Source organism: Thunnus thynnus, chromosome 6, assembly GCF_963924715.1.
Source record: "Thunnus thynnus chromosome 6, fThuThy2.1, whole genome shotgun sequence".
In the NCBI taxonomy this organism is placed as follows: Eukaryota; Metazoa; Chordata; class Actinopteri; order Scombriformes; family Scombridae; genus Thunnus; species Thunnus thynnus.
Genome location: NC_089522.1, coordinates 23,559,713 through 23,585,069, shown reverse-complemented (window position 1 = coordinate 23,585,069; position 25,357 = coordinate 23,559,713). Strand labels below are relative to the sequence as shown.

General features: G+C 37.5%; 2 protein-coding genes across 2 annotated transcripts; one reads left to right on the top strand and one right to left on the bottom strand.

Moving 5' to 3' along the window:
• Positions 1–2,651: 2,651 nt before the first annotated feature.
• rnd1a (Rho family GTPase 1a) lies at positions 2,652–12,894 on the bottom strand. Its single transcript, XM_067592754.1, has 5 exons — positions 12,607–12,894; positions 11,765–11,852; positions 6,307–6,416; positions 5,996–6,130; positions 2,652–5,250 (listed from the first exon to the last, which is right to left on the bottom strand). The coding sequence occupies exons 1-5, from the start codon at positions 12,724–12,726 to the stop codon at positions 5,005–5,007; spliced, it is 699 nt and encodes a 232-aa protein (XP_067448855.1). The 5' UTR covers positions 12,727–12,894; the 3' UTR covers positions 2,652–5,004.
• Positions 12,895–18,705: 5,811 nt separating this feature from the next.
• On the top strand, positions 18,706–23,406 carry prim1 (DNA primase subunit 1). The gene is made up of 13 exons (XM_067592753.1): positions 18,706–19,206; positions 19,413–19,570; positions 19,662–19,768; positions 19,913–19,986; positions 20,468–20,604; positions 21,237–21,295; positions 21,402–21,513; positions 21,696–21,785; positions 21,882–22,014; positions 22,118–22,187; positions 22,272–22,384; positions 22,895–22,993; positions 23,081–23,406. The coding sequence occupies exons 1-13, from the start codon at positions 19,083–19,085 to the stop codon at positions 23,098–23,100; spliced, it is 1,296 nt and encodes a 431-aa protein (XP_067448854.1). The 5' UTR covers positions 18,706–19,082; the 3' UTR covers positions 23,101–23,406.
• Positions 23,407–25,357: the final 1,951 nt, after the last annotated feature.

Genomic DNA, 25,357 nt, shown 5'->3' with positions numbered 1-25,357 from the left:
TGAGCACCAGGAAAAGTACTTAATGTCACTATAAAAATCAATCCAAGACCACCACTTTTATTTTTTCTCTTTTTTGACTTAAATTAATAATTGTTGTCTTCTTTTTCTGTCACTGCTGCTCTACCTGTGCTGTAAGATGTAAGTACAGTGAGCATTGAAGCATAGTAATGATGTTTATGACTGATATTGTTTGATGGGTGGGTAAAGGGTTGGTTCAGATTTGTAAATTGGTTTGGTTTCTGTTTTTCTGTTTGTATTTTTGTGAGTCTATAGAAATCAAATGAAAAAAAAACAAGTGTTCACTGAGTGTAAAGTGTTTCACATCACTAACTAAATTAGAATGGATTGCACCATTCAAACTCTAGCTACACGGCGATGAGTTGTTACTAAATATTTACACTTACTAGCTGCTGTGTAACTACTTTGTACTGACTGAAATAACGTTAGCTTGCTAGCTTGCTAATAATACACAGGTAGAATGGAATAAGGTCAATTATGGCCTGCCTCTTGAATAAAACGCTGTTTGATAAGTAAAACAGTTTTTCCACAAAAAACATATTCAATCCACACATTACACTGCATCATGCCGACAATATTAAACTGAATGACCAATCAGTTAGTTCAGCTCTCGCTCTAAACCACTAACGTTAATACACATACAGTATTTGTCCATTTATCTTTACATGAATAAAGCAAGTCATACCTACATTTACAAAGGATTAGTGGTTCACATTTTTTCAATTCTGTCTTAAAACAATAGTCAGGTGCCCAAATGAACATTGAAATAGGTTTTTCTTGCCATAATCATTCTTCCTGTCTACTCTACCTCCTGGGTGGCTGTGGCTCAGGAGGTAGAGTGGATTGTCCACTAATTGGGAGATTCCTCCAGTCCTCCGGTCCGCATGTCGAAGTGTCCTTGGGCAAAATACTGAACCCCAAATTGCTGCCGAAGGCTGTGCCATCCCATCACTGTGTGAATGTGTGTGTGAATTAGCATTAGCACTCCTGATGAGCAGGTTGGCACCTTGCATGGCAGCCTCTGCCATCAATTTATGAATGTGTGTGTGATTGGGTGAAAGTTGGCATGTAGTGTAAAGTGCTTTGAGTGGTTGGAAGACTAGAAAGGCACTATATAAATGCAGCCTATTTATATGGATCATTAAAAATCCCTTCATAATGAACTTACAATGTATGTGATTGGGACCAAAATCTATAGGCAATCCACAAAGTGTTTTTAAAAGTTTATCTGAAGCTAATATGAAGCTCCAGTCGTCCAAATGAGTTAAATTAAGTAGATATTTTTCAACGTATTTTTAGCTCAACAGAGAAACACTGTCCGAGGAAACACAAAGAGGGAATTTTATGCTAAAAAGACTGTAAATGTGGCAGATATCCACTTGATATGACTAACACAGACTGTTGAAGCCTCATATAAGCTTCAAATAAATTTTTAAATGCATTTTTGCACAAAATGACTGTGAGGACACACTGTGGATTTTGGCCCCCATTACTTACATTGGAAGCACATTTGAAGGGGATCTTTTAATAGCAAGTATGAACAGGATGAATTATTACAGTGAGGAAAAACCTCTTTCAGTGTTCATGTGGACACCTGACTGTTGTTTTAAGACAGACTTGAAAAATTACGAACCTATCCTTTAAGTTCAATATTTAGTTTGGCCTCCTAAAAATATTATATCCATACAGGTCATGATGTGACTTAGCCAAGTAAAATATTTTGTAAAACATTTCTGAGGCTCTTAAGCACTAAATCAACCTGATAAATCACTAGTTTGAAACTAGCTAGTGGTCGGACTTTACACACCAAGTTAGTGAAGGATTTATGAATATCTGATAATCATCCTCAGCTGCTCAAGTAGGACACCACAGTATCAACAAATCCCTTTTTTTTCCCCAAACAAAACAATAGAAAGTGGCATGTTTTCAAAACGAATCACACATGTAACATGATGTACTTATGTGTGTGGCATTCGGCATGTGTGTGTTGGGGGAAGGGGTTGATCCCTTAGGCTCTGTTCATGCTTCAGTGATATAACTTCCACAGGCTTGTTTTGACACCATACTGTGTATCTGCCATCATCATCTAATTGTAGGCCATGCAGTCCTTTAGGGACTGGACAAAAAAGTTCAGTTTGATGTCCAGAAATCCAACCCAAACCTGATTGCACTTAATTTTTCACACTGAGCTGAAACAGGTTTAGTGGCATTAATATTATTTTGTAGAGCTGTTAGTCAGTTGGCTTGAAATACAGTAGAGTCGTATGTTATCTGTGTTTTGGTCTTAGTAGGAGCATGAAGTGAACTGCTGTGCTCTTGACCTGGGAAATAAGGATATATTATCATTCTTAAGACAAAATAGACAATGTGCTGCTTAGCTATCAGTCTGTGTTCCTCTTTGGGAGCCTTGAATTTGATTAAATTCCCAAAATAATCATTTTCTGGAATATGATACAGCTCCTGACAATCTGCATGAGACAAAACTGAAATAAAGGGTGAGAGAAGTGTGAAAAGTGTGGCATACAAAGATCATGCAGTGTATTACCCATAATGAGTGTCAGTGATCAATAGATGCATTAAATATCTAAAACAGTCTAATGGATTTTACACAGAAATACACACTGACTAAGAAATTTACTTCAGACATATTTATTTAAATAAAGATTTAAAGATGAAAATAGCGTATGACAATAACAAATACAGAATTCAGTCAATAATTTAAGCCATAATTGGCAATTTCACACAAACATTTTGTTTTGCCTCAGTAACATTCTTCTGGGACTTTTTAACAAACAAGAGGAAGGATATGTACAAAAAAAACAAGTCTGTGTGCCAGAAATGAGCAAGAGAGTAAACTGTGAAATGACAGCTTTACATTATAGCTTGTTTAGGATACCATGATGCTCCAGATAGGACTGAGAAGTGAAATGAATGACTGCAGCAGAGCGACAGAGACACGTTTTAGATGGCGATGTCATTTCCAACATCCCACTCGTGGGCTGCTACCAGCGTGGGGTCTTTTAAAAACCACACAGAGATCATCAACAGTCCGCTGCCCGGCCATCACCTTCGCTGCGGTTTCTGTCTAATGCTACAAATAAAAGGTGAGGCGCCCTCTCGGAGAGCCATCCCTCCCTCTCTCGGTGAGACAGGAACCCCGCTCACGCCTGACCCTGCTCACACTGTTGCTAAGCAACACGTTAAATTCCAGTGTTCTGTACATCCAGAGAACTCCGGGCTTCAGACCTACAAATCATCAAGTCCTCCATTAGCCGAGCTGTCAACAGCCACTAATGCCAGAAGACTCAAGTGAATACAAGAACAACATCAACAGCTACAAACAGAAAAAAACAAACAAACAAAAAAAAAAAAAACCCACCAAAGACAGCCACAAGCAAGTAGAAACATCCAGAAAGGCTATTTTATAAATGGAGAAATGCCAAGAATACTTTTAAGGGAACTTGGAAAAATAAAACCAAATATTTTTAAAGCATAAAAAGAGGAAGAAAAAACATCTCTTTCCCCACACAGGACCAGCCTGTTTGTGTGATTCAACTTAACCTCCCTCCCCCATATTGTCCAACATCAGCTCAGGGACGTTTTATGCGGTGTTAACGCAACAATCAAGGCTGGAAATGGCAGCAGGGGCATCTTGGATAACAGCAAATATTCAGCTTAACCCAGTTACAGTCCAAAGTTCAAAGCTGAGGACTATTTCTCTTGAGGAAGAAGATTCAAAAACAAAGATTTCTAAGACTCCTTTTGGTACATTAAATAAATCCATCCAGGCTGGCATGTGTAAAAAAAAACAAAAAAAACAAACAATATTTGCTTTATATTTTAAAAACCAAGATAGAGTGATTCTTTTTTTTTTTTTTTTTGCTGGAACGTGTATTAAAAACTGGTATCCAATTTTAAGCAGCTCTTAAGGTAGCAGGGGGTAGTGAGATGATGCATCATTAATGTAACACCACTAAAATCAAGGCTTATGGTTAATAACACTGAATTAAGACTGTTGTTATGATGGTTGATGGAAGGGGATCTGACAAAAAAAAAAAAAACAGTCTTTACATGGCGCAGGTTTTTATGTTTGTTTTTGTCACAGCGTGTCCACCCTAGACTGTTAGGCTCATGTGAGTGCTGAGTCACATTGCGCTCCTTCTCCTTCAGATGTGCTCTCAGTTCGTCCTCCCACTGCCTTTTGCAAATGAACACTCCTCTTGCCAAATCGCTCCCCTCTCTACCGTTTTCTCCACTGTCAGCTTTAATTTCAAAATGAAATACTGCAAGGGGGTTGGGGGGGGTTGTGGGGGGTGGGATGGGGGTGGTGGGTGGGGTAATAATTTCTTCAAGGACCACTGTTTTGCTGTTTTAAATTCCCCAAGCCACATTTCTGTAGATACCACTTCCTGTCACTGTCACATTGTACATTTCATCTCGTCACGTAGCCCGTATTGTGACCTTAAGAGACATTCGGATAAAGAGATGGATGGGAAAGGGCGACGCTATCAGAATTTCAAATGGGTCTCATCAGAGTAATGCAGTCAAACGCAGTGTTTACAACCACTTTCCCAATGGAAAAGAGGAGGCACTGACCTTATTTAAGCAGACTCTCTCACAGCAACCTCTACGTGAGGAGTCTTAAAGTGCCTGCTATGCTCTGTTTGTACACGTGTGCAGGATTGTTCTACATATAAAATGCAAGTTAATTATTCAAGGAATATATTAAACATCATTGTCACTCTTGTCTCTGCACTGTGCGCTGGTGACATGTCAAGATCAAAAGTTCAGTGTCAGAGTTGGATATAGAGTGGTGTAGCAGTCTTTTTGAAGTGGTTGACGGGGAGTTTGGGGAGGATGCTGCAAAGGAGAGAGAGGCTTTGTAGAAATCCACATCATAGCTCTCTTTCCCTTGCGCACCCTGCACCCCCGCTGACCACCTGTAGTCTGCTTGTCCTTGCTATCTCTTATTCCCAGTAACAGTATTCACATGATGATGCAGCTCTTGGACTTGTCCTTGCTGAAGGTGGAGGAGAGGAGATCTGTCTTGCTTGGCAGGTGTAGGAGTCTCTTGGAGAGGCGGCGGACCGGGCTGGGTTTATTGGCAGGCTGGAGTTTGTTCATGCAGGCCAGAGCTGCAGCCCGGAAAACACTGTGGATGCTCTTCTCTGACGTGAAGGCGGAGCACTCCAGGTAAGCCTCAGCTCCGAGCTGCTTGGCCAAAGAAGAACCCTGCAACGCGAAGGAAAAGTTGTACGCATGTAAAATGTGTAACTGAGTCTGAGACTATGTCGACATTAAGCCGGCTAAATTCTAAAACAGTTTTTCGAGCAAAAATAACATACATCCATAGCAAGAGTTTCAGCTTGTTTCTGCAAATACCTTTGTCCACATAAAAACACCAAAATGGGTAATTCTCCACCTATTGGGCATGTGTGGAGGACAGACGACAGTCAGCCACAGAAAACCAGCGAAGAAGAAATGGTAAACTATTTCCATTTCTGCAGCTGCTTCCTGACATTTTGTTTATTGCAAGCAGATTACAACAGTTTCAGCGAGAGAAAGGTGGTAGATAGCTACGTTTAACTCTATGCAAGCTACCAAAGTAGACAATAAAGAGAACAACACTTGCACAAAGCTGTCCGCCATTGTCGTTATTGTGTTAATTCTTCTTTCTCTTCCAATGAAATGCCAATGAAAAACAATGAAATGTCAAGCTCCATTTTCCCCTTACACACTACAACACTGTACAGATTTACACACTCTGGAGGCCATTTCTACACAGCTCCATTTTGGGGGGAGAAACACGCTGTTTTAGGGCCAAAATGTGTTTATGAATTTAGCCGGCTTAGTGTGGACATGGTCTGAGTTAGAGTAGATCAAAACCAAGGGCAGGATTTCTTTCTTCTTTAGACAGGACACACACAGAAACCTGAACAGACACACAAAAGAGGAAAAGAGAAGATATGGAACAAACCTGTTCATGGGAGATGGGAGTCTGTTTCTGATTGGACAGCTCCATTCGTGTGCACACATCTGTGCGCAGGTCTGTCTTGCAGCCTATTAGCAGGATCCGTGTGCTGGGACAGAAGTCCTGGATCTCTGCTTTCCACTGCAAGGAAAAAAAAACACAGGTGTCAGCAGTCTGTCATTTGAGTGTGTAATTAGTAAATGGTACAATATGTAAGGAGTGTATATAGGGGAGGGTAGATTATTGACAAAGGAGGCTTCCACATTCAACCAAGTAAGATTAGCAGCCTGTCATGTTCACAATGCAGCAGTTCATACCTTCTTCAGTGCACTGTCTACTGTGTCTGGTCGGCTGATGTCAAAGCATAAGAGCACTGCGTCTGAGTCGCTGTAGCAGAGAGGCCTGACGTTGTCGTAGTATGGAGAACCTAGAGGGACAGAGTAGAGTTTTAGAAAATACCTCAGGTAGCTGAGGGACATGCTCACAATTTATTGAACATGTGGTTTTGGAAGGTGGGCCCTTAACATCTTTAAAATTTAAAACTTTTAGTTAAGTTTTTCCACTTGTCAGAAAGCAGAAATAGAAACAAAATAACTCTCTCTTCAGTTTGAATCCAGCTGACACTATTATAATGTTCTATCACAATCACCCTCTTCACATTCACACTGTACAAACACAAACGGACACCTCTGCCAAAGTAAGTAAGAGAGATAAGAGAGCAATAATTTCACCAAGCCCAACACCTTCCTACTGAGTGGAATTTTTCCAGTAAAGTCAACTAACTCACTGAGTCACAGGTTGTAATTCTGCACTAATCTTATCTTCCATTATTGGTCAGTAGTAAACTTAATAGATCAAACCACTTCCTGTGAGTAAAAAAATAAACTACCAGGAATCAAGTAAAAGTAAATTATCATAAGATATTATCTGTTTGGCATGCATGCTCACTGATAAATACAGACGGTATGTCTGATACAGTCTACAACATCTGAGATCAAAAATTGGCAATTTTAATATCTGTTAAATTAAGTCAGTCTGTATCAGAAAACATTCTATATAGGTATATATATATATATAAAACTAAGTCACTGAAAGAGTTGACTCTTAAAAGTTCATTTACATTTAATGCTGTTATATTAACAAAAATGAAATATAACTAGAATGGGTATTTTCTGGAGAAACTGTGTGTGATTGCTGCCAGCTAAAGATACAGTAAAATGTTCCAATGTTCCAAAAGTCAAACGCTTGAATCGCAATTGTAGAGCCATCCGGTGTCCAATTACACCCAAACTTTACACCATATTCTACAATCCACAGATGCACATAGTCACAAAAATTCAAGCTGACAGAGCATTTCTAACCTTGCCATATTGATGCTGAAATCTGATCTGGAAAAAAATAGCTAATTATGTTGGAGAATATTTAATGAAAACCAATGAAATGACCAGCTGGTCATTTAAAATTACATCTTGCCATCAAATTTTATAGGATTGTTGGATGTTCATACGTGCACGTCACCCAAAGTTGGCTGCATTTGCATGTTGCATTCAAGAGTTTTGTCCAGCTTGCAGCAATCACACTAATTAGACACAAGAGTTAAGCAAAAAGTCAGTAATATTGCTATAGGCTCCATTGGGTTCTTCCATTTGTTCCCCATTAAAAGTTTTTTTTTTAGGGAGTTTTTCCTTATTCTAATCGAGGGTCTAAGGGTAGAGAATTTCGTTATTTGTGATATTGGGCTACACAAATAAAACTGACTATGACTATTTAGACATTAGTTGCAATATTTGATGTGTATCTTCTTACCTTTCAGATATTACTGATGCACTGACATCATTACCACACATTTCTGACCCTGCAGCCGATGCCTTTACTAAAGCAGCCAGTAGTAACTTTTCTTTTCCAACATTTATAACCCCCACTACTCCTAATCCTCAACACAACATACACTATTCATCACCTCACTCAGACAGTCAACCCTGACACTTGAGTTTTGAGAATGTAGTTTATGTGTGCGTTTGTGAAGGAAACATGTTTTGCTTACATTGCCATAAATATCTTTTTTAACTCTCAGGAAGGCTCCTGTGCTAAAAACAGACTGACAGGATGTCCGCTCTCTATTGTCTTCCCTCTGCCACCTAATCACTCCCCACACACCAACACTGAGATTTAATTTCCTACTCTTGTCCTCAGGGGCTAAACATGCACCAGAAGCTTTCCTTGCAAATATAAAGAGGATATAATTATATCCTTAAAATAATATCAGGAATAGATACTTCTAATAAGCTTCTACCGGAACAAACTAACAATCATGTTGCCTTGATGAATTTGGCCCCTGAGACATTAATGAAAAAGGTTTTTATGACAATAAAACCATCAAAACAGCACTTCCATTCAACGAGCCCTGCTGGTTTTTCTCAGTTGGTCTGAATCTTCGGCTTGAATCTGCAAAGTAGGACAACTTATACAACTACAATCTATCAATATCATATTTTTTTTAGAGGGAATCAAAGCGGCCATCACATAACTATCCAGGGTGATGTAAGGCTTGGGAAAGAGGAGGCAGAGAGATCTAAGAGGACACAACTTCTGGCACCTACCACCTCCTACACATTAGCAGCCCCCTGCCTGGACACGCAAACACACAAACCAAACAACACACATACACACACACACACACACAACGGCTTTAGTTGAGCAAAGCACGAATTGATGCATTTGAAAGTGTCCTCGCTACTGTGAACGAAAGAAAGAGAATGGAAGGAGTCATCCTCTGTCCATCTCTTGGTAAAAGATGCAACATTAACTTGAAATATACACTTCTGAGCCTTTTTATAGTGAGAAAGCTTGTGGTACACACAGATTTGAGGTGAAACATTAAACTATAAGTCTTCTCTTTTCTGTTTTGTATGTGAAAGACCATATTATATCAGAGAGGGACACCTGGAGTAATATTATTAGAGCTGAAATCATTTGATTCGATTGGTGAATAGACAAAAAATTAATGACACTTTTCATTGTCTTTTACTTATGTGATGGTTAAACTCAGTATCTTTCAGTTTTTTGGTCTGTTGCTTGGACAAAACATTTGAAGATATAAACTTGGACTTTGGGAAATTGTGATTGTAAAATATGTAGTTTTTCATTATTTTGTAACCAACCACGAATCAGTTAATTGAGAAAATAATGAGCATATTGATCAAAAATAAAAAAATAATCTTTAGTTGCAGCCCTAAATGAGAAGAGGGAGACTGAAAAGACAAATAAAGAGTGAGGGGAACTTTGTGTTTGTGCATGTCTGTGTATTGAAAATGTAAATATGTCTTATGCAATGTTTCCTCTGGAAAGGGCGACTGTCCAGAAAGTTTTTACTCTGTGGGAGATAAACAGACAAACCTACATTAGTTCAGTGTTGGTTTCAGTTACATAAGACCTTTTTTTTTTTTTTTTTTTTTTAGGCAGCACACACCATAAGGCAGTGAGGAGGTCATGCATTTCATTTCTCTCGGTCTCCCTCACTTGCGCCTTCTGTTCACAGCGACTGTACGCCGTACACACATAGTAAGAGAGGACACACATACACACACGCTTGCCAACACTCTTACAGACTTCCACCCCCTGCATGGTCGAGGCAACCCCTAAAACAACCCCTCTGCAGGCCAACTGGCACTGCTCAACTTCCTCTGAGCACAATGCCTCAGCCAATGCTGTTATGAAAGAAATCTATAATGGAGTGCACGGCTTTTCTTATTGATCTTATCTACGTAACTCTTTATGTATGTTTAAGGTCATCATGTCAGTAGGACACTGCAATTAACCCACTTACACAGCTCATTTTAAAAAGGAAGATACTGTATAGATACTAAAACCTTTGTTTTAAAGCCACACTGTCTTGAATACGGGGAAGCAACTATGTTCACTATCAATTAATCTGCTGATTATTTTCTCAATACATCGGTAAGTTTTGTCTATAAAATGTCAGTAAATGGTGAAAAATATCGATCACTGTTTCCCAAAGCTAAAGATGACGTCCTCAAATGTCTTATTTTGTCCTGACCAACAGTCCACAACCCAAAGATATTTAATTTACTGTCATAGAGGACTAAAGAAACCAGAAAATATTCACGTTTGAGAAGCTGGAATTTGGACTTTTTTTCTTAAGAAAAAAATGACTCAATTAAATTAAATCAGAAGAAATAAACTACCTTGTACTTCATATTAAACATGAAAACCATTGTAAAGATCAGTCCATGCAAGTCTCACCGCGAGTTTATTGTCCACTCTTAACTTAACATGTATGTAAGATTAAAGGAACAGTCTCACATTTCAGGAAACACTTTTATTCACTTTCTTGTCAAGAATTAGATGAGAAGATCAATACCACTCTTATATTTGTCTGTTAGCTAACGGTCTCCCTACACCTGGGAGACCGTTAGCTTAGTGTACTTTTATTTAGCGTAAAGACTGAAAACAGGGGGAAACAGCTAGCCTGGCTCTCTCTCTCTGGCTCCTTGAACAGATTAATCAGATGACATGTAACATATTAATTAGTGAGCTTTAAAAGCTCCAATAATACTGTAATAATAGTTTTACTCTCAATATCTTAGAGATCAGACTGATATGTCGGACAAGTTTAGGGTCTAATATCTACAATCATAACATATTTTGCAAAACAATGCTGTTAAGCAATATATGTGTTAATATATATGTCAAGTAGGGCTGCAACTAACAATTATTTTCATTATCAATTAATCTGTCCATTAATTTCTCAATTAATTGATTAGTTGTTTGGCCTATAAAATGTCAGAAAAGGGTGAAACATGTCAAACACTGTTTCCCAAAGCCCAAGATGATGTTCTCAAATTTCTTCTTTTGTCACGAGCAACGAGTCCACAATCCAAAGATATTCAGTTTACTATCACAGAGCACTAAAGAAACCAGAAAATATCACATTTAAGGGGGTGAAATTAGAGAACTTTGACTTTTTTCCCTTAAAAAATGACTCAAAATGAATGAACACAGTTGGCGATTAACTGATTAGTTGACAACTAATCAGTTAATCGACTAATCATTGCAGCTCTAATCTCAAGGCCCAAAATAATATTAATATTACATATATAATATATATAATATAGACACTTAGTATGTAGTTAACTTGATGTGGCTTTAGGGATTTTACATTCCTGGTTATCACTTGGTTGTGTTTTGTTAAATTTAAGTTTCTGAAACTGAGACCCCTGTTTGGTCTTTAGTTGTTGAGCCCATGTTTAATTTAGATTTGGATAATTTGTATTTCATGTAAAACTGTGGTTTTTGGGCCCCGCTGGCCCTGTGAGTAATCCAGATCCATGTTTATTGCTCGGGAGTGTCGTTCATCGCCAGCTCCACTCTACCAAAAGAAGATCTCTCAACAGATTTCATATCAGTGTAAAGCTGCTTAACTGCATCAAAACAGGATTGACAGATAGTGATGTCTGGGTAAACAGCAACAACACTGTTTAGTATAACAATGAATGAGATGGAGCCTCATTTACAGATGTCACCCGACTCCGGCCTGACTGTGTCGTTGGGAGGGTAAACAAGTTCCACAAATTAGCTATGAATACAGCACTAAAACTAGTCAACTCGTTGCTCAAGGACAAACATTGGCAATGAACGCTCAGGGAGAGGTTTAAATTAGCAGTGAGGCAAAGATAGAGGGGAGGGCAAATCATTATGTCTTTAATAGTTTAATGCTGAGCAAGATTTTAATAGAAAATAGCAGAGTATCCTCACCTGATGTGTCCCAAAGGCTGAGCTCAACACGCTGGTCCTCAAGCTCCAGACAGGCTGTGTAGTTCTCAAACACAGTAGGGACATAAGTCTAGAAATGGACAATTGAGAGAACAGCTTAGAGAGCATTTATAATTTCTCTTTTTTATCACAAATTCTAATGGAAAAGTATAAAATTATTCGTCATTTAGTGTAAAATTGAAGAAACGGGAACAAAGAACAACGCCTTGAGTCTCACCAACCACAAAGAGTGTTAAAATAGACAAACAGTGCTTTGCATTTTTGTAGCATTATTATTTTTAAAAGACAATAATCATTATTAATAAGTTAGCTATGATCAATTTATCTCTTAAATAAACTAATCAATATATAAGTTAATCATTTACAGCATATCACTGATCTAACACTGGTATTATTACCACAGAAAGTATTTTGTGACTTAAAGCTTAGTGAATGAAAATTTTTCCTATAGTCAAATATCGTTTATTTCATATACGCCAATAATTATATAAGCTATATAGTATTACACAATGGTAAAATGGGAGTTTAAAAATATAAAACAAGGCTAAAAAGATCACTATAAATTCAATTAAGTACCACTTAGATACTATATGTCTCTAATACTATTAGAAACACACACACACACACAAAAAAAGTATTATATAATATAGTCCAGGAAAACTATGGGCTATGTCCTCATAAATATGAACATTCACTCTCCCTCAGGGAATAAATAAATTGTGTAAACATGAGCTGTAAAATAAATCTTAGATATTATTTTTCTGTTCCAAAATACACCAGAAAAGTATTTGCAGACATAATAAGATTGTAGATAAATCTGGTACCTCTGGATAGCAGTCCTTGGCCAACACTTGTAACATCGCTGTTTTACCGCATTGGACGTCCCCGACCAGCACTAGTTTGCACCGCGCTACAAAAGGCTGCGTGAGTCTTCTTTCCTTCATGGTGAAGATAAATAACACGAGTATCGACTGATGGAAGAAACAGTAGTGGATATAATGACGGTAAACTTTGTAAATCCTCCCTGTGGTCGGCTGTGTTCACTCTCCTGCTCGGTCAGTGAGTGAGTGAGGCAGAGCAGCAGCAGCAGCAGCAGTCAATGAGGGAGTCACTGCGGAACTTTATATTGTCGCGCCAACCAATGAGCGCTGCGGCGCGCGCGAGCCGGCGCTCCCACAGAGGAGGGCAGTGCACGAGACACGAGGTCTGATCTTGTTATTTGTCTAATGATGGAGGAGGATCAAAGGTGGAAGAAGTATTCAGATCCTTTAAGTACAAATACAGCAATGTAAATATTTTCCATTACAAGTAAAAGTCCTGCATAAAAAATCCTACTTAATTAAAAGTACATAAGTATTAGCAGCAAAAAGTAGTGAAAATATTGCAGTAAAAGTATTGGGTTGGTCTCTCTGACTGATTTATGATATATGACATCATTAGATGATTAATACTGAAACGCCAGCGTGTAAGCAGCATGTTGTAGCTGCTGGAGGTGGAGCTAGTTTAAACTACTTTATATACAGTTAGTTTAGTCCAGTGGTTCCCAACCTAGGGCTCAGGCCCCTCTAAAGGGTCACTAAATAAATCTGAGGGGAGATGATTAATGAGAGAGGAAAGAATTAAAAAAAAATTCACATCTGAAATGTGTGTATGTAAATTGTATTTTAAAAGCTTGTTATATTATCCATTGTGTCAAATCTTCATCTGAAAAGTAACTAAAACTGTCAAATAAATGAGTGGAGTAGAAAGTACAATATTTCCCTCTGAAATGTAGTGGAGTGGAAGTACAAAATAAAAATGAAAATACTCAAGTAAAGTACAAGTACCTCAAAATTGTACTTAGGTACTCTATGGGCTAACTTCCCACTACCCTCCGGTTAGCCCTCTGCTAACTTGAATGGAGATAAAATAATTTAATCCTGTGGCTCGTCTAGACTTTCCAAATGTTATCAGTCCTAATGGATCAAATTCTGATAGTGAGACAATTCATTTCGTGGGAGTTGTATTACACTCAAAACTATTTATCCACTGTTTTACAGCCACAACAGTAGTGATGGAGTAGGCTACAGTGGAGTTAGTCTTGTTTTTAATTATTTGAATTGGTCACATTTTATTTATTCAGTGACTATAACAATTAACTTATACTTCCGGTAAATATTATTTTTCAATATGAAGATATATTTCAAAGGCATCTCCACACTGCCAGGAATAAAATTGAATAGGAATAAATGCTCAGGCCTTTGTTTATTTTTAAGTAGTTACATTTTGAAAGCATTAGTAAAAGCTCTGATAAAATACCCTACCTACCTGCTACCATGTGTAGGTTTTTAATAATAGAATATAAACTCCCTGCAAGTCTCACACATACACACACACACACACACACACACACACAGACACACACACACACACACACACACACACACACACACACTAAAACACACACACACACACACATACATACAAAGATATCAGTCCTCATGCTGTGGAAAACCTGATGTGTCTCTTAATAGGCCTAAATTTAATTTTGTTCACAGCTGCAAAAAGTACTCACAAAGATATTCAACAACCTTGCAGGAAATGGTGATTGATGTATGTTATCAGCATTATTTTTTCCTCTGTGTCTGTGTCCATAGCTTGTGTGTGTGCAAGTATATATAGTCACATTCAATAAAACCAGAAGTCATTAGATAGGAACACATCTGTTATCTGACTTGTGTCAATAGTACAAGTGGTTGTGTGCAGGTATCTTAACACATGTTTGTGGAGTTTTATGACTCCAAAGCCTTGTAGTAGCTCAGTTCATAGGTCAGAGCCTCAGCGACATGTAATTTCTGTCAAATGGTTGAAAAATGACAGTGTACATGAAAAGGTTCAAAGGAGGACATTACAAAGATATTCAGCTAATCAGAATTTGCTCTACATGGTAAATAACAACAGTTTTAGTGAGGTGTATTCACAGCCAGGAGGACACACGCATACTGCATTCACAGATTTTAAATGATTTTTACATGAAACATACAAGTGTCGGTATGTGTACATATGTTTATATAATATGTAGCATGTGGTGACGGCTGCTCAAACAGTACAGGGCTTAGTGCTGCCTGCCAACCATAAACAGATGACAGATGGCTTCATCAATCTGAAGTATAACCGAGAATCCAAGTGTGTCAGCCATTCGGAGAGGAAGTGAAGCATGGCGAGTTGTGCTGAACATAAATGGAAACAACTGCTCAACTGTCACAGAGGCTCTTGGATGCCATTAATGTATAGCGTGAAACTCTGAATGGCAACATTAATTGCACCTGCTGCCTAGTGCAGTGAGAAACAAGGTAAACAGTGTCCCTTTGTCAATTAAATTTCTATCTTCTTAATCTGTTCCTTCCCTTTACACTAATGGACACCATCGACTAATAACATGCCATAACCTTGCCATTTTTTTAAAATTAAACTTGTTTTTAGTTTTGGGCTGTTATTACAGTCGACATTAAAGGAAAACTCATCCCCTTTAATCTATTATTTACACTGGATAGTTAAGAAAGGGTGAGTTTAAAGGAATAGATCAACATTTGGGGAAATACTTCTTTCTGTGAGCTAGCTGACAAGATAGATACCACTCTTTGTCTGGTAAACATTGTAAACACCATACATCAATATGTTAGCATTATCAATTGTCATTTTGAGCATGCATGCTGATATTAGCATTTAGCTCAAAACAGTGCAGACCCACTAGCTCTTTTAGTTTTGATGCATCGTGTATGGATTAAACAAATGAAGTACACATGTTAATTAGTGAGCTTTAAAAGGTGCTGATTGGGAGATTTTTTTTTACCTGTTTTGTCCCTTTGTGATCTGAATAGGGATGAATATGGACGACTCAGCTGTATTTCCAGCATAAATGTTTCTTATCATACTATATTTTGATAGGTATTGGCATATTATGTGCCACATAATGGCTTTTTAGACAGGGTCACAAATTTTGACAGCTGCCAAAATGTGTGGCTCTACATATTCAGATATTAGATAGTCTAGACAGTCTAACTGTGATGGCAAAATCCTAAGTGTCTGTCTGTGGAACAATATGACACCATCTAACAATATTTAGTACGTTGGTCTTTTTCATATGAGTGATTCTCTAGTGTCATAGACTTTGATAGGTCGCAAATTTTGATACACCGAAATCACAGCCATCAAACTTTGTGATCCCATCTAAATAATTTGTGGCATCATAAAGCATGAAATAAAGTGTTCAGTGTCACTGCAGACTGTGCTTTAGAGGATTTGTACTGACCTATGTGTCACCAATGTTTTCCTGATGAAGGGCGACAGCACTCTGAGATGGTGGCACACTTTGGTTATCGGAAGATGCAGTGACTTTTATATAATCCTTTAACTATGACTCCTTGTGTACTGCGAACACATTGACCTATTGTGCCGGCCAACTTGCTCCATGGGCACCTGACGACTGTCTGACCTAGATTTATCATACACAACTGGAAGTTACATTTTCACCTTACCTAACTCGCCCCACTGACATTTAGTGTGTGTACATGTGTGTCAATAGATGTTTGCAAGCAGTAGGTATCTGTTATACTGGTACATGCATGATGAGCCACAGGAAAACTGAAGTATAACAGTTAAGAGATGGCCAGTAAGGATATAGGATAGGAGCTACTGAATGTAACGTGCATTAATATGGACCAACGTTGTTAAAATACAGTAAGAATGACAGACAGTGGGTATTAATCCAAAGTTCATTTCAAATAATTTCTAAGAAAGGACCCCCCAAAAAATAAAAATCCATCACATTTCCTTTGCCTTGCAGCCGATGAATTTGCATAATTCAAGTAAGATGTGGTTGAGAGCTCTTGCATTATGTAAATCAGGGTATGATTAAAGAATATTACCATAAACACAAGCGCAATCATGAAGTGGAAATGTATTGGCGACGCTTGTCTGTTAATTGCTTTTGAACATGTCATAGTCAACTGATGCTGCAAAGGAGAAACTATAATTCATTACCATGTATCTAGATCACAGATATTTTACATACTGTAAGTAATGATAGCAGCTGGGTAATTACAGGTTGGGTGTAGTCCTCACTCTCAGCAACTACCTGTGTGACAATTTTGGGAAAAAAACTTAACGGATAAAATTGAGTGCTTAAAAATGAAAGCCTCTTCTGAAGTTAGTAGTGCACAAAAATATTGATATGCTTGTTTTATTTTTTTTCTTAAAAGCTTCATACCATCTAGTTAAAGTTACCGCCAGTGAAGGAGGACGACCCCTGATTTAATACATTTAATAGCAGAGGCACTGTAGTTAAAAAGGTTTTAATACAGAAAAACGTCTTGACATTTGCATTCTGTCATATTTCCATTTTGTGTGAAATGAGGACAGAATGGCAGAGACACAAAGAGAGAAATTATAGAGAAAGGTTCTAATGACAACAATGGACACGTCAGGAGATCAGACAGAGAAGTGGATGAATAAAATTACAAAGCTAGTCATATTTAATGTACAGCAACAGTGCAAAGGGCTAGAGGTATTTTTTTTTATCACAAGTACAATAACTGACAAGAGCTCTTATCGCTGCATAGCCCTCAACCTTCAGTGTGAACAGCACCACTTGAGTCAGAGGGAGTTTGAGACATGCTGGGTGAAAATATAACCATAAAGCCACATTATCATTAAGTAATCAGTGTTGCCGCTGGGTGCAGCAAATGCAGCATCCAGTCTAATGAGTAGGACAAAAAGGGGCACCACCCCTGCCCCTTTTTGTCTTGGATGTAAAAGTGCCCTTTTCAAATGTCAAATCAAAGACTATCCTTGTGCTTTGCATGTACCTACAACTGCATCTGAATGAAGAGAGAATGGCATAAATTTGACCAATTTAACATTTTTTTATCCAGAGAGGAACAAAAGTAAACACTCACTTCCCTGTTTGGCCCATCTGGACCCTGTATCCCGGGTCATATCCATGCCTGTTCTATTTAAAACCAGGGAAGTCCCCTTTTTGTTTTGCACCTCTTTCCAGAGAGTATCTGTGTGTTAATCTCAGCTGACATTTTTACATAAATTATGACAGTGTTCTTACTTTAGTTGCAAGAAAAGAAGAAATTGTATCAGTGTTTCAGTACCATTGATCTCTAATGATGAAAATACCATCACATTTCCTTAGGTGGGGTTCAGTGTGTGGCAACCCTGAATATATTGTCATGGAACTGCACTGCCCTCTAAAGGTGTAGAGAATAAATTACAGTCTACATGCCATGAAATCAGAACACATTGAACAGGGTCTAGTACTAGTTTTTGCTGGTGGATTAAGTAGGCATGGTTTCCTTCTCTGAAACAACAGATTTCTATAGAAAATATCTTGGTACTACTATTATTTGACGGGCAAAGTACAGTATAATTGGAAGTCAGGAACTCATTGCATTTTACAATATAAAGCTAGAGTCTTTAAAGTTTCCCCAAAATTTGCAGCATTTCTAAATGAATTTAAATTGTATAAGATTTTTTTTTTTTTACCAACATAAAAAGTGTACTTTATTATTTTAATAGTTCTTATATTATCAAAACTCCACCTAGCCTAATTGTGTTTTATTTTATGGACTATTTTTTATATTATCTTCTAAGTTGTATTTTACTTAACATTTTATATTACATGTTTCAATATGTTTGTTTTGTTTTCATATTCAGAGGTTTACATTCAGTGTAAAATGATAAATGTCTCTTGTTGTTTTCTAATATGGATAACATACCATAATTGTTTGCAAATTAAACCGTAAATTTTGAGAAAAAAAATCTCCTTATTTACCATCTTGCTTGAAAGAGCTCATGTATGTAACTGACATTATAGCCAAATGACTACACGTCCCATAATGCTCTCTTCCCACTGCAGTTCCGCCTTCTCTTTCATAGTAGGACAAATATTACAAGGTTGAGTTAAACCAAAAGTTTAAGAAAGCCAGCCAAGAAAGCTTAACCTCAACTCGCTTGCGATTACATTTTTTTTATCATAATCTTGCTGTGTGTCCTAACCGAGAAACTAATTATGTTCTTTAAAAAAATATCCGTTGCTAACCGGTTGCTAACGAGCACGTTTCCTAGATTCGGTGACGTCATTGTCTGACCCTCTTCTCATTGGTTCTCTTTCCTGAAAGCGTTTCCCGCGCTATCATCGGTGTAAAACAACACACCGAGCCGTCAGCCCGTTACGGTAGCTAGCTATCTGGTGTCTTTGTGACAACTAAACATACGTTAACACCGGTACCGGAGCTGTTACTATAGCCACGCTATGCCATTAGCATTAACATCATCGTCAGATTATGACCCGGCGTGTTTGCCGGATTTATTACCGCTTTACTACCGGCGGCTGTTTCCATTCTCCCAGTACTATCGCTGGCTAAACTATGGAGGAGGTGAGTATGCTGATTAGACAGTGCAGGAAAGCAAGCAAAAGCTCATTTCAACAAGCTAAGTGACTGGGGCTGTTAATGACATTTTTCACTCTCATGCTTGTCCCTGTTGATACCATATTAGTCTGTCCTGTTCAACATGGTGTCCAGTAATCCATCATGCCTGAGCCAACAACACTAACATGTTCTTGTTTCTTCTACAACCTCAGTGCAGAAGAACTACTTTACGAATCGAGAGTTCTCCTTCACACTCAAAGATGACATCTACGTCCGCTACCAGTCTTTCAGCACACAGAATGAACTGGAGAAGGAAATGCAGAAGATGAACCCATACAAGATTGATATTGGAGCAATATACAGTCACAGGGTATGACTGCATGCTTCCATACTTTCACACGTCTCTGTGTCAGAGCAGACATATATGAAGAGATTTTCTTCTGTTTGTTTGTCACCCACAGCCTAATCAACACAACACAGTGAAGTCAGGAACCTTCCAGGCTTTGGAGAAGGAGCTGGTGTTTGATATCGATATGACGGATTATGATGATGTCAGAAGCTGTTGCAGGTAAATTAATTTATGTGGTGCGTTTTGTTGACTGATGTTTGGAATGACTGTAAACAACCACTTTATTCCATGTCACCTTGACCTAATAATTCAGAATATCCCCACAGTCACATTGCTGAGATAACACTAAGTTTTCAATTTTAGTGCTGCAGACATTTGCTCCAAGTGCTGGACCCTGATGACGGTCGCTATACGTATCCTGGATCGAGCTCTCCGAGGTTTGTTTTTCATTTGTTTGTTTGTTTTTTTTTTGTTGGCTATTATCTATAAGAGCTGCAGTGATTGACAGAAAATTAATCAACAACTATTTTTATAGCTGATTCATTGTTTTCAGTCGATTCTCTGATTCCAACTTCTTAAATTTGAATATTTTCTGCTTTCTTTAGTCAATGAAAGTAAACTGAATATTTTTGGATTGTGGCCTGCTGGTTGGGACAAAACAAGACATTTGAGGTTGCATCTTGTGCTTTGAGTAGCAGTGATCGACATTTTTCACCATTTTCTGACATTTTATCGAATTTGATCAACTAATAGATTAATCTAGAAAATGATTGACAGATTAATTGACACTGACAATGATCGTTATATGCAGCCTTACTATATACTCATGTTCTCTCAAATTTTTATTCAGTGTAATCTGTAGAAAGGTGACTTTGAAAGCAGGCATAATCAGCGTCATACACTTGTGTGATATTCCAGACGACTTTGGTTTCCAGCACCTCCTGTGGGTTTATTCTGGCAGAAGAGGAGTGCATTGCTGGGTGTGTGATGAAGCTGCCAGGAAGCTCTCTGTGGCAGCACGCTCTGCAGTGGCAGAATACCTCAGCCTGGTTAAGGTACCAGTATTTTAGATAACACACTCAAGAGCAGCACTTTGGTTTTTCAGAGCTGTGAGGAATGGGGTAACAAAATGATAGATGTGTACTGACCCAGACTCCTTTATTCCTTTAGTCGACTGCGATTGCTGCCAAAAAATTATGTTGCTATAGAGCAACTTCACTGATCTTTAAGTTGATTTCTATGGTTCTAATGTGGGAAGTACCTATACATAAATGACATTAAACTTTCCTCTGTCTTCCCTGTATTAAAATATCCCTCTTCATCCAGCTGCAAAAGTCTGCCAGATGAAGCAAAATGTGGGAATCTACAGCAATTCTCTTAATTTTCCCAAGTCATAAGGCTCCAATTTGGAAAAGAATTGCACATTTCTACTACACAAGGGACCTAGTTTTAAGAAATCATCCTATTTACAGCAGTGACATTCCTCTTTAATGAACTTTATTCGTCTGCTATATTTAACAGGCGTTACTGGGTATGACCACAGTGTTTAGTGTGATAATAATAAAGACATAACTTAGAAGTTTTAAACTCAGTTTGGGTTCATTATCATTTAGTTTAGTAGAAATGTATGTACAAAGCCAGAGTTAATATTTGAGATGTGATATACTGATCACTGGTATTTTTACAGGGCGGTGATGAGACAGTGAAGAAAGTAGTGCTGACAGATCCAATTCATCCTTTTATCAGGTATCCATGTGTTGTTTTGATGTTGATCTCTAACTGCATAGTCTGTTATCGATGTTGTTGCCTCTGTCGGGTTCTGTGGCTTCAGCTGTACCTTTAATCTCAACAGAGAGTCTTTGGCAGTGGTGGAGCAATACTTTCCCCAGTACGCACTGCAGGAACAGGACATACTAGGCCGCAAGGAATCTGTAGACAAAGTGCTGGCCCTCATGCCTGAAGATATCCTTTTCACAACGTGTTACATATGTATCTCAGGATTGACAAAAACTGCATTTTCTTTCTCTTAGATATGATTCAGATATAGGTGTACAATTGCTTTTTCTGTTGTTTAAAAAATGAGTCGCCACTATGCAGAAATCTTTGTGAAAACGTGTGGATTTGACCCTTAACTCAGCTCTTACATGTTAGAAATGAAGTGCAGCAGGACTTCAAAAATGAGAAGAAACCTGAGATTCGTTGGAAACTGGTCAAAGAACACGCTGCTAGGAAACAGGTTGGTAATCCTTCTCGCAGTTACAGTTATTTAACACATTTTATACACATTTGAAGAAGATTTATTACAAACATGATACAATCTTTCTTCCTCCAGGCCACTGCCAAGAAGGGCCAGCACTTTGAGAAAGAAATCATGCTGCAGTATTGTTACCCGCGGCTCGATGTGAATGTCAGTAAAGGGGTGAACCATTTGTTGAAGAGCCCCTTCAGCGTGCATCCCAAAACAGGTGAGCATAGACCTAATAAGATTTAATCAGGACAGCATGTTGGATACACCGCTGACAAAATGGCTGAGTCTCACTGTGGTCTATCTCTTTTAACTCTGGCCAGGGCGCATCTCCGTTCCCATGGATCTCAAAGAACTAGATACGTTTGATCCTTTTGCTGTGCCCACAATCAGGTATTTGATAATTAAATGTCTCATATTCTGCTGTGTGTAGAGTTTGATACTCGTCAGAGCTGATGTTATAACTTTTTTTTCTAGTCTGATCTGTGAAGAGTTGGATCGGCCAAGGACAGGCGAAGAGGAAGAAAAGGTGGATGATGACAAGGAGAAGGAAAATGAGAAGGATGCAGCAGAGAGACGGAAGATCAGAGGTGCCTGAGAAAATACTAAAAACACACAAGATTTTTTTTTCTTCTGAAAGTTATGAGTTGTTTCACAATAAGTATAATCCAGCAAAATGTGGCAAATGTGTTAAAACAATGACCTGCTGAACCTTGATTTAATTTCCTATTTTAACTATTACAATAGAGTTATAGGAAGATGGGATAGGAATTACTCCATCATTCTTGCATTATTATATAGTTTATAGTTATATTACATAGTATAGTCAAATTTTTGTTCCATCTTTAGTCTCCTCTATTTTATTTTATTCTATTTATTTTTGTATTTCATTTAGTCTTTTTTGTTGTATTTCAATTTCCTATTATTATTATTATTATTATTATCATTATTATTATTATTAAGGATTAATAAAGTCCTCTAACAATCTATGTATATATCTATCTATAAAGCTCAATTATAATAGTTTTTATTTTTTCTAAAAAATAAAAAAAAAACTGAGCAAATTAATGTTTCAGCTCACTGATTATGTTTCTTCACAGATTACAAAAGAACCAGCCTGGCGAAATATGTGAAACACTTTGATCAGTTTCTGGATGGAATGGCTCGTACGTGGAAAGGAGAACTTCTGAGAAAGAGCGGTAAGTTTTAGTTTTATGTGAGGAAAGGAGGAAAGCATCTCTATTAGTTTATGTATTCAATTTTCTTGTTTCTTTTCTCTCTTTTAGATCTTCAGAAGGAATTCTGAGCTGGATCAGTAATCAGGAAGTGATATTCTGAGCAGGCACTGTTTCTAGCTACCTATTACTTCATGTGGATGATGTTGCAAACCGTCCTGTTTTTTGGGGCTTTGTGTGGTGGTGGAATGAAATGTTGCCATTTGTTTTTGATAAACAATTATTTCATCTAAATCTATTTTATAATAATCCTCTCTTTCTTACTGCAGATTTTTGTTGTAAAATGACAATTATGTATTGTTTGTCTACCAGTTGCCTACATGTTGCTATTGTACAGTCAGTTGTGAAAATAAATTTGATACTCATCTCTTTAAAAACTTTGACTCCCAGTTGCTTTTTTACAGAACAGAAGAGGTTTTGTAGCTTTAGTCTTTCCACTTAAATCAAATTATCTGGAAGAACACACAGTTTGTTGTGCCAGTGAAGGGTTACGTATTACCTGGACGTTGTAAAATTTCAGTTGATATGTATTAATGTTTAAATAGGGTCTCTTGTTTTACCAGAGGTTTTTTTAAATTTCCTACCTTTATCCTCCAGATTAATATTATCTAGGTTAATGTATAGAGTATTTCTTCTATTATATAATTCTGTATTGATTTCCTGCAGTTGACTGTAAGAACATTTACTCCACTACTGTGCTCTATTACAATTTTGATAGGTCTTTGGTACTTGGATACTCAGATCCTTAAGTAAAAGTAGCAATACTGCAATATAAATACAAATATAAGTCCTGCATTATAAATGTCAATGTCCCCTGTGAGAGATATATTAACTATTACATTTTTATATATTACAGGATGTTGAAGTAGCATTTTATTGTTGTAGTTGGCCAAGGTGGAACAAATTTTAACTGTTATATATATTTTGAGTATTAAATCTGTAACGATGCATCATATTTTATAAGCTCATGCTGAAAAGTAAACGTTAACTTTAGCTGTCAAATGTGCTGGAGTAAAAAGTATAATATTTCTTGTTTGTTTGAAATACAGTGCAGTATAAAGTAGCGTAAGTACCTCAAATGTATATGTAAGTACACTACTTGAGTAAATGTAATTATTAAATTTCACCACTGTCCATTTTATGCTACTTTAAATTAATACTCCACTATGTTAAAGAGGGAAACATACTTTAAATCCATTACATTAATTTGATTGCCATAGTTTGCAGATTCATTTTTAAAATACAAAAAAATAAAATCATACAAAATACAATTTAGATTAAACAACCCAACAGTATATCAAGTAGTTGAAATTAGCTCCACCTTAACTAATTATATCATTAAAATGCTACTTACACATTAATGCATAAATGAAGATATTTCAATAAAATAGTCTATAAGGATATATGATTTACAGGAGCCATTTTTTGCACATGAGTGCTTTTGCTGCAAAAGTGCATTTTGCTGATAATATGCGTACTTTATAAGATGTTGAATGTAGGCTTTCTACTCGTATGGGTGGTTTTTTTTTTTACATTTGTATTGCTGATATTACTCAAGTACAGGAGCTGGATACTTCTCATATCGCTGTCCTTCTTACTTGATACTTAGGCTAATTCATTCTCATGATATTAATGCCAGTAAAGTTGTTGAATATGACAGTACATACAAAAGATGTGCAGCAGGTAAGTTAATGATGCCACTGTGATTGAAAAATAAATCACAGTTCACTACTTTACACCACCAAAATTGGAGAAAACAAGATTGGAATCTGTTTTCTCCCAAGACTATAAGTTTTCTTGTTTTTGTTGATTTCTGATGCTGTTAAATGGTCGTTTACATCCGCTATATCTGTAAAAACAGCAGGAAACAGGTAATTTGTATCTGCAGGTCTTGAAAAGTCTTAAAAAGCATTGAATTCAATTCCCTCAACAAAAATGGCCTGTTGTGGAATAAGTAAATCCTTCACTTAAAGTCCCTCACCACTCAAAAATGTGTTTTTGTTCTTGTTCCTACAGTTGAAGGTTTGAGCTTCACTGTGCAGAATGATATACATACAGGTGACAAATTAAAGGAAAAACCGGTACAGGTCTGAATGCTTGACCCCTACAGTGAGGGGAAACAGTGGCTCTGGTATGCTTTGGGGGGCATTTTGCTGGCATGGTTTGGGTCCACTTGTACCCTTAGAGGGAAGGGTCACTGCAAATCAATACAGAGTTATGAGTGATCAGCTTTATCCTATGAAGAAACTTTTCTATCATGATGGAAGTGGTCTCTTCCAGGATGACAATGCTGCAATTCACAGGATGTGAGGGATCACTGAATGGTTT

What these genes read in the sequence shown, in the direction of transcription:
- rnd1a (XM_067592754.1), bottom strand. Translation starts at nt 12,726, where the DNA reads ATGAAGGAAAGAAGACTCACGCAGCCTTTTGTAGCGCGGTGCAAACTA. An exon ending in CCAAGGACTGCTATCCAGAG is followed by an intron (nt 11,853 to 12,606) that starts GTACCAGATTTA and finishes GTCCATTTCTAG; the next exon opens with ACTTATGTCCCTACTGTGTT. An exon ending in CTCCCATCTCCCATGAACAG is followed by an intron (nt 5,251 to 5,995) that starts GTTTGTTCCATA and finishes TTCGCGTTGCAG; the next exon opens with GGTTCTTCTTTGGCCAAGCA.
- prim1 (XM_067592753.1), top strand. Translation starts at nt 19,083, where the DNA reads ATGCCATTAGCATTAACATCATCGTCAGATTATGACCCGGCGTGTTTG. An exon ending in CCAATTCATCCTTTTATCAG is followed by an intron (nt 21,296 to 21,401) that starts GTATCCATGTGT and finishes TAATCTCAACAG; the next exon opens with AGAGTCTTTGGCAGTGGTGG. An exon ending in AGAGAGACGGAAGATCAGAG is followed by an intron (nt 22,385 to 22,894) that starts GTGCCTGAGAAA and finishes GTTTCTTCACAG; the next exon opens with ATTACAAAAGAACCAGCCTG.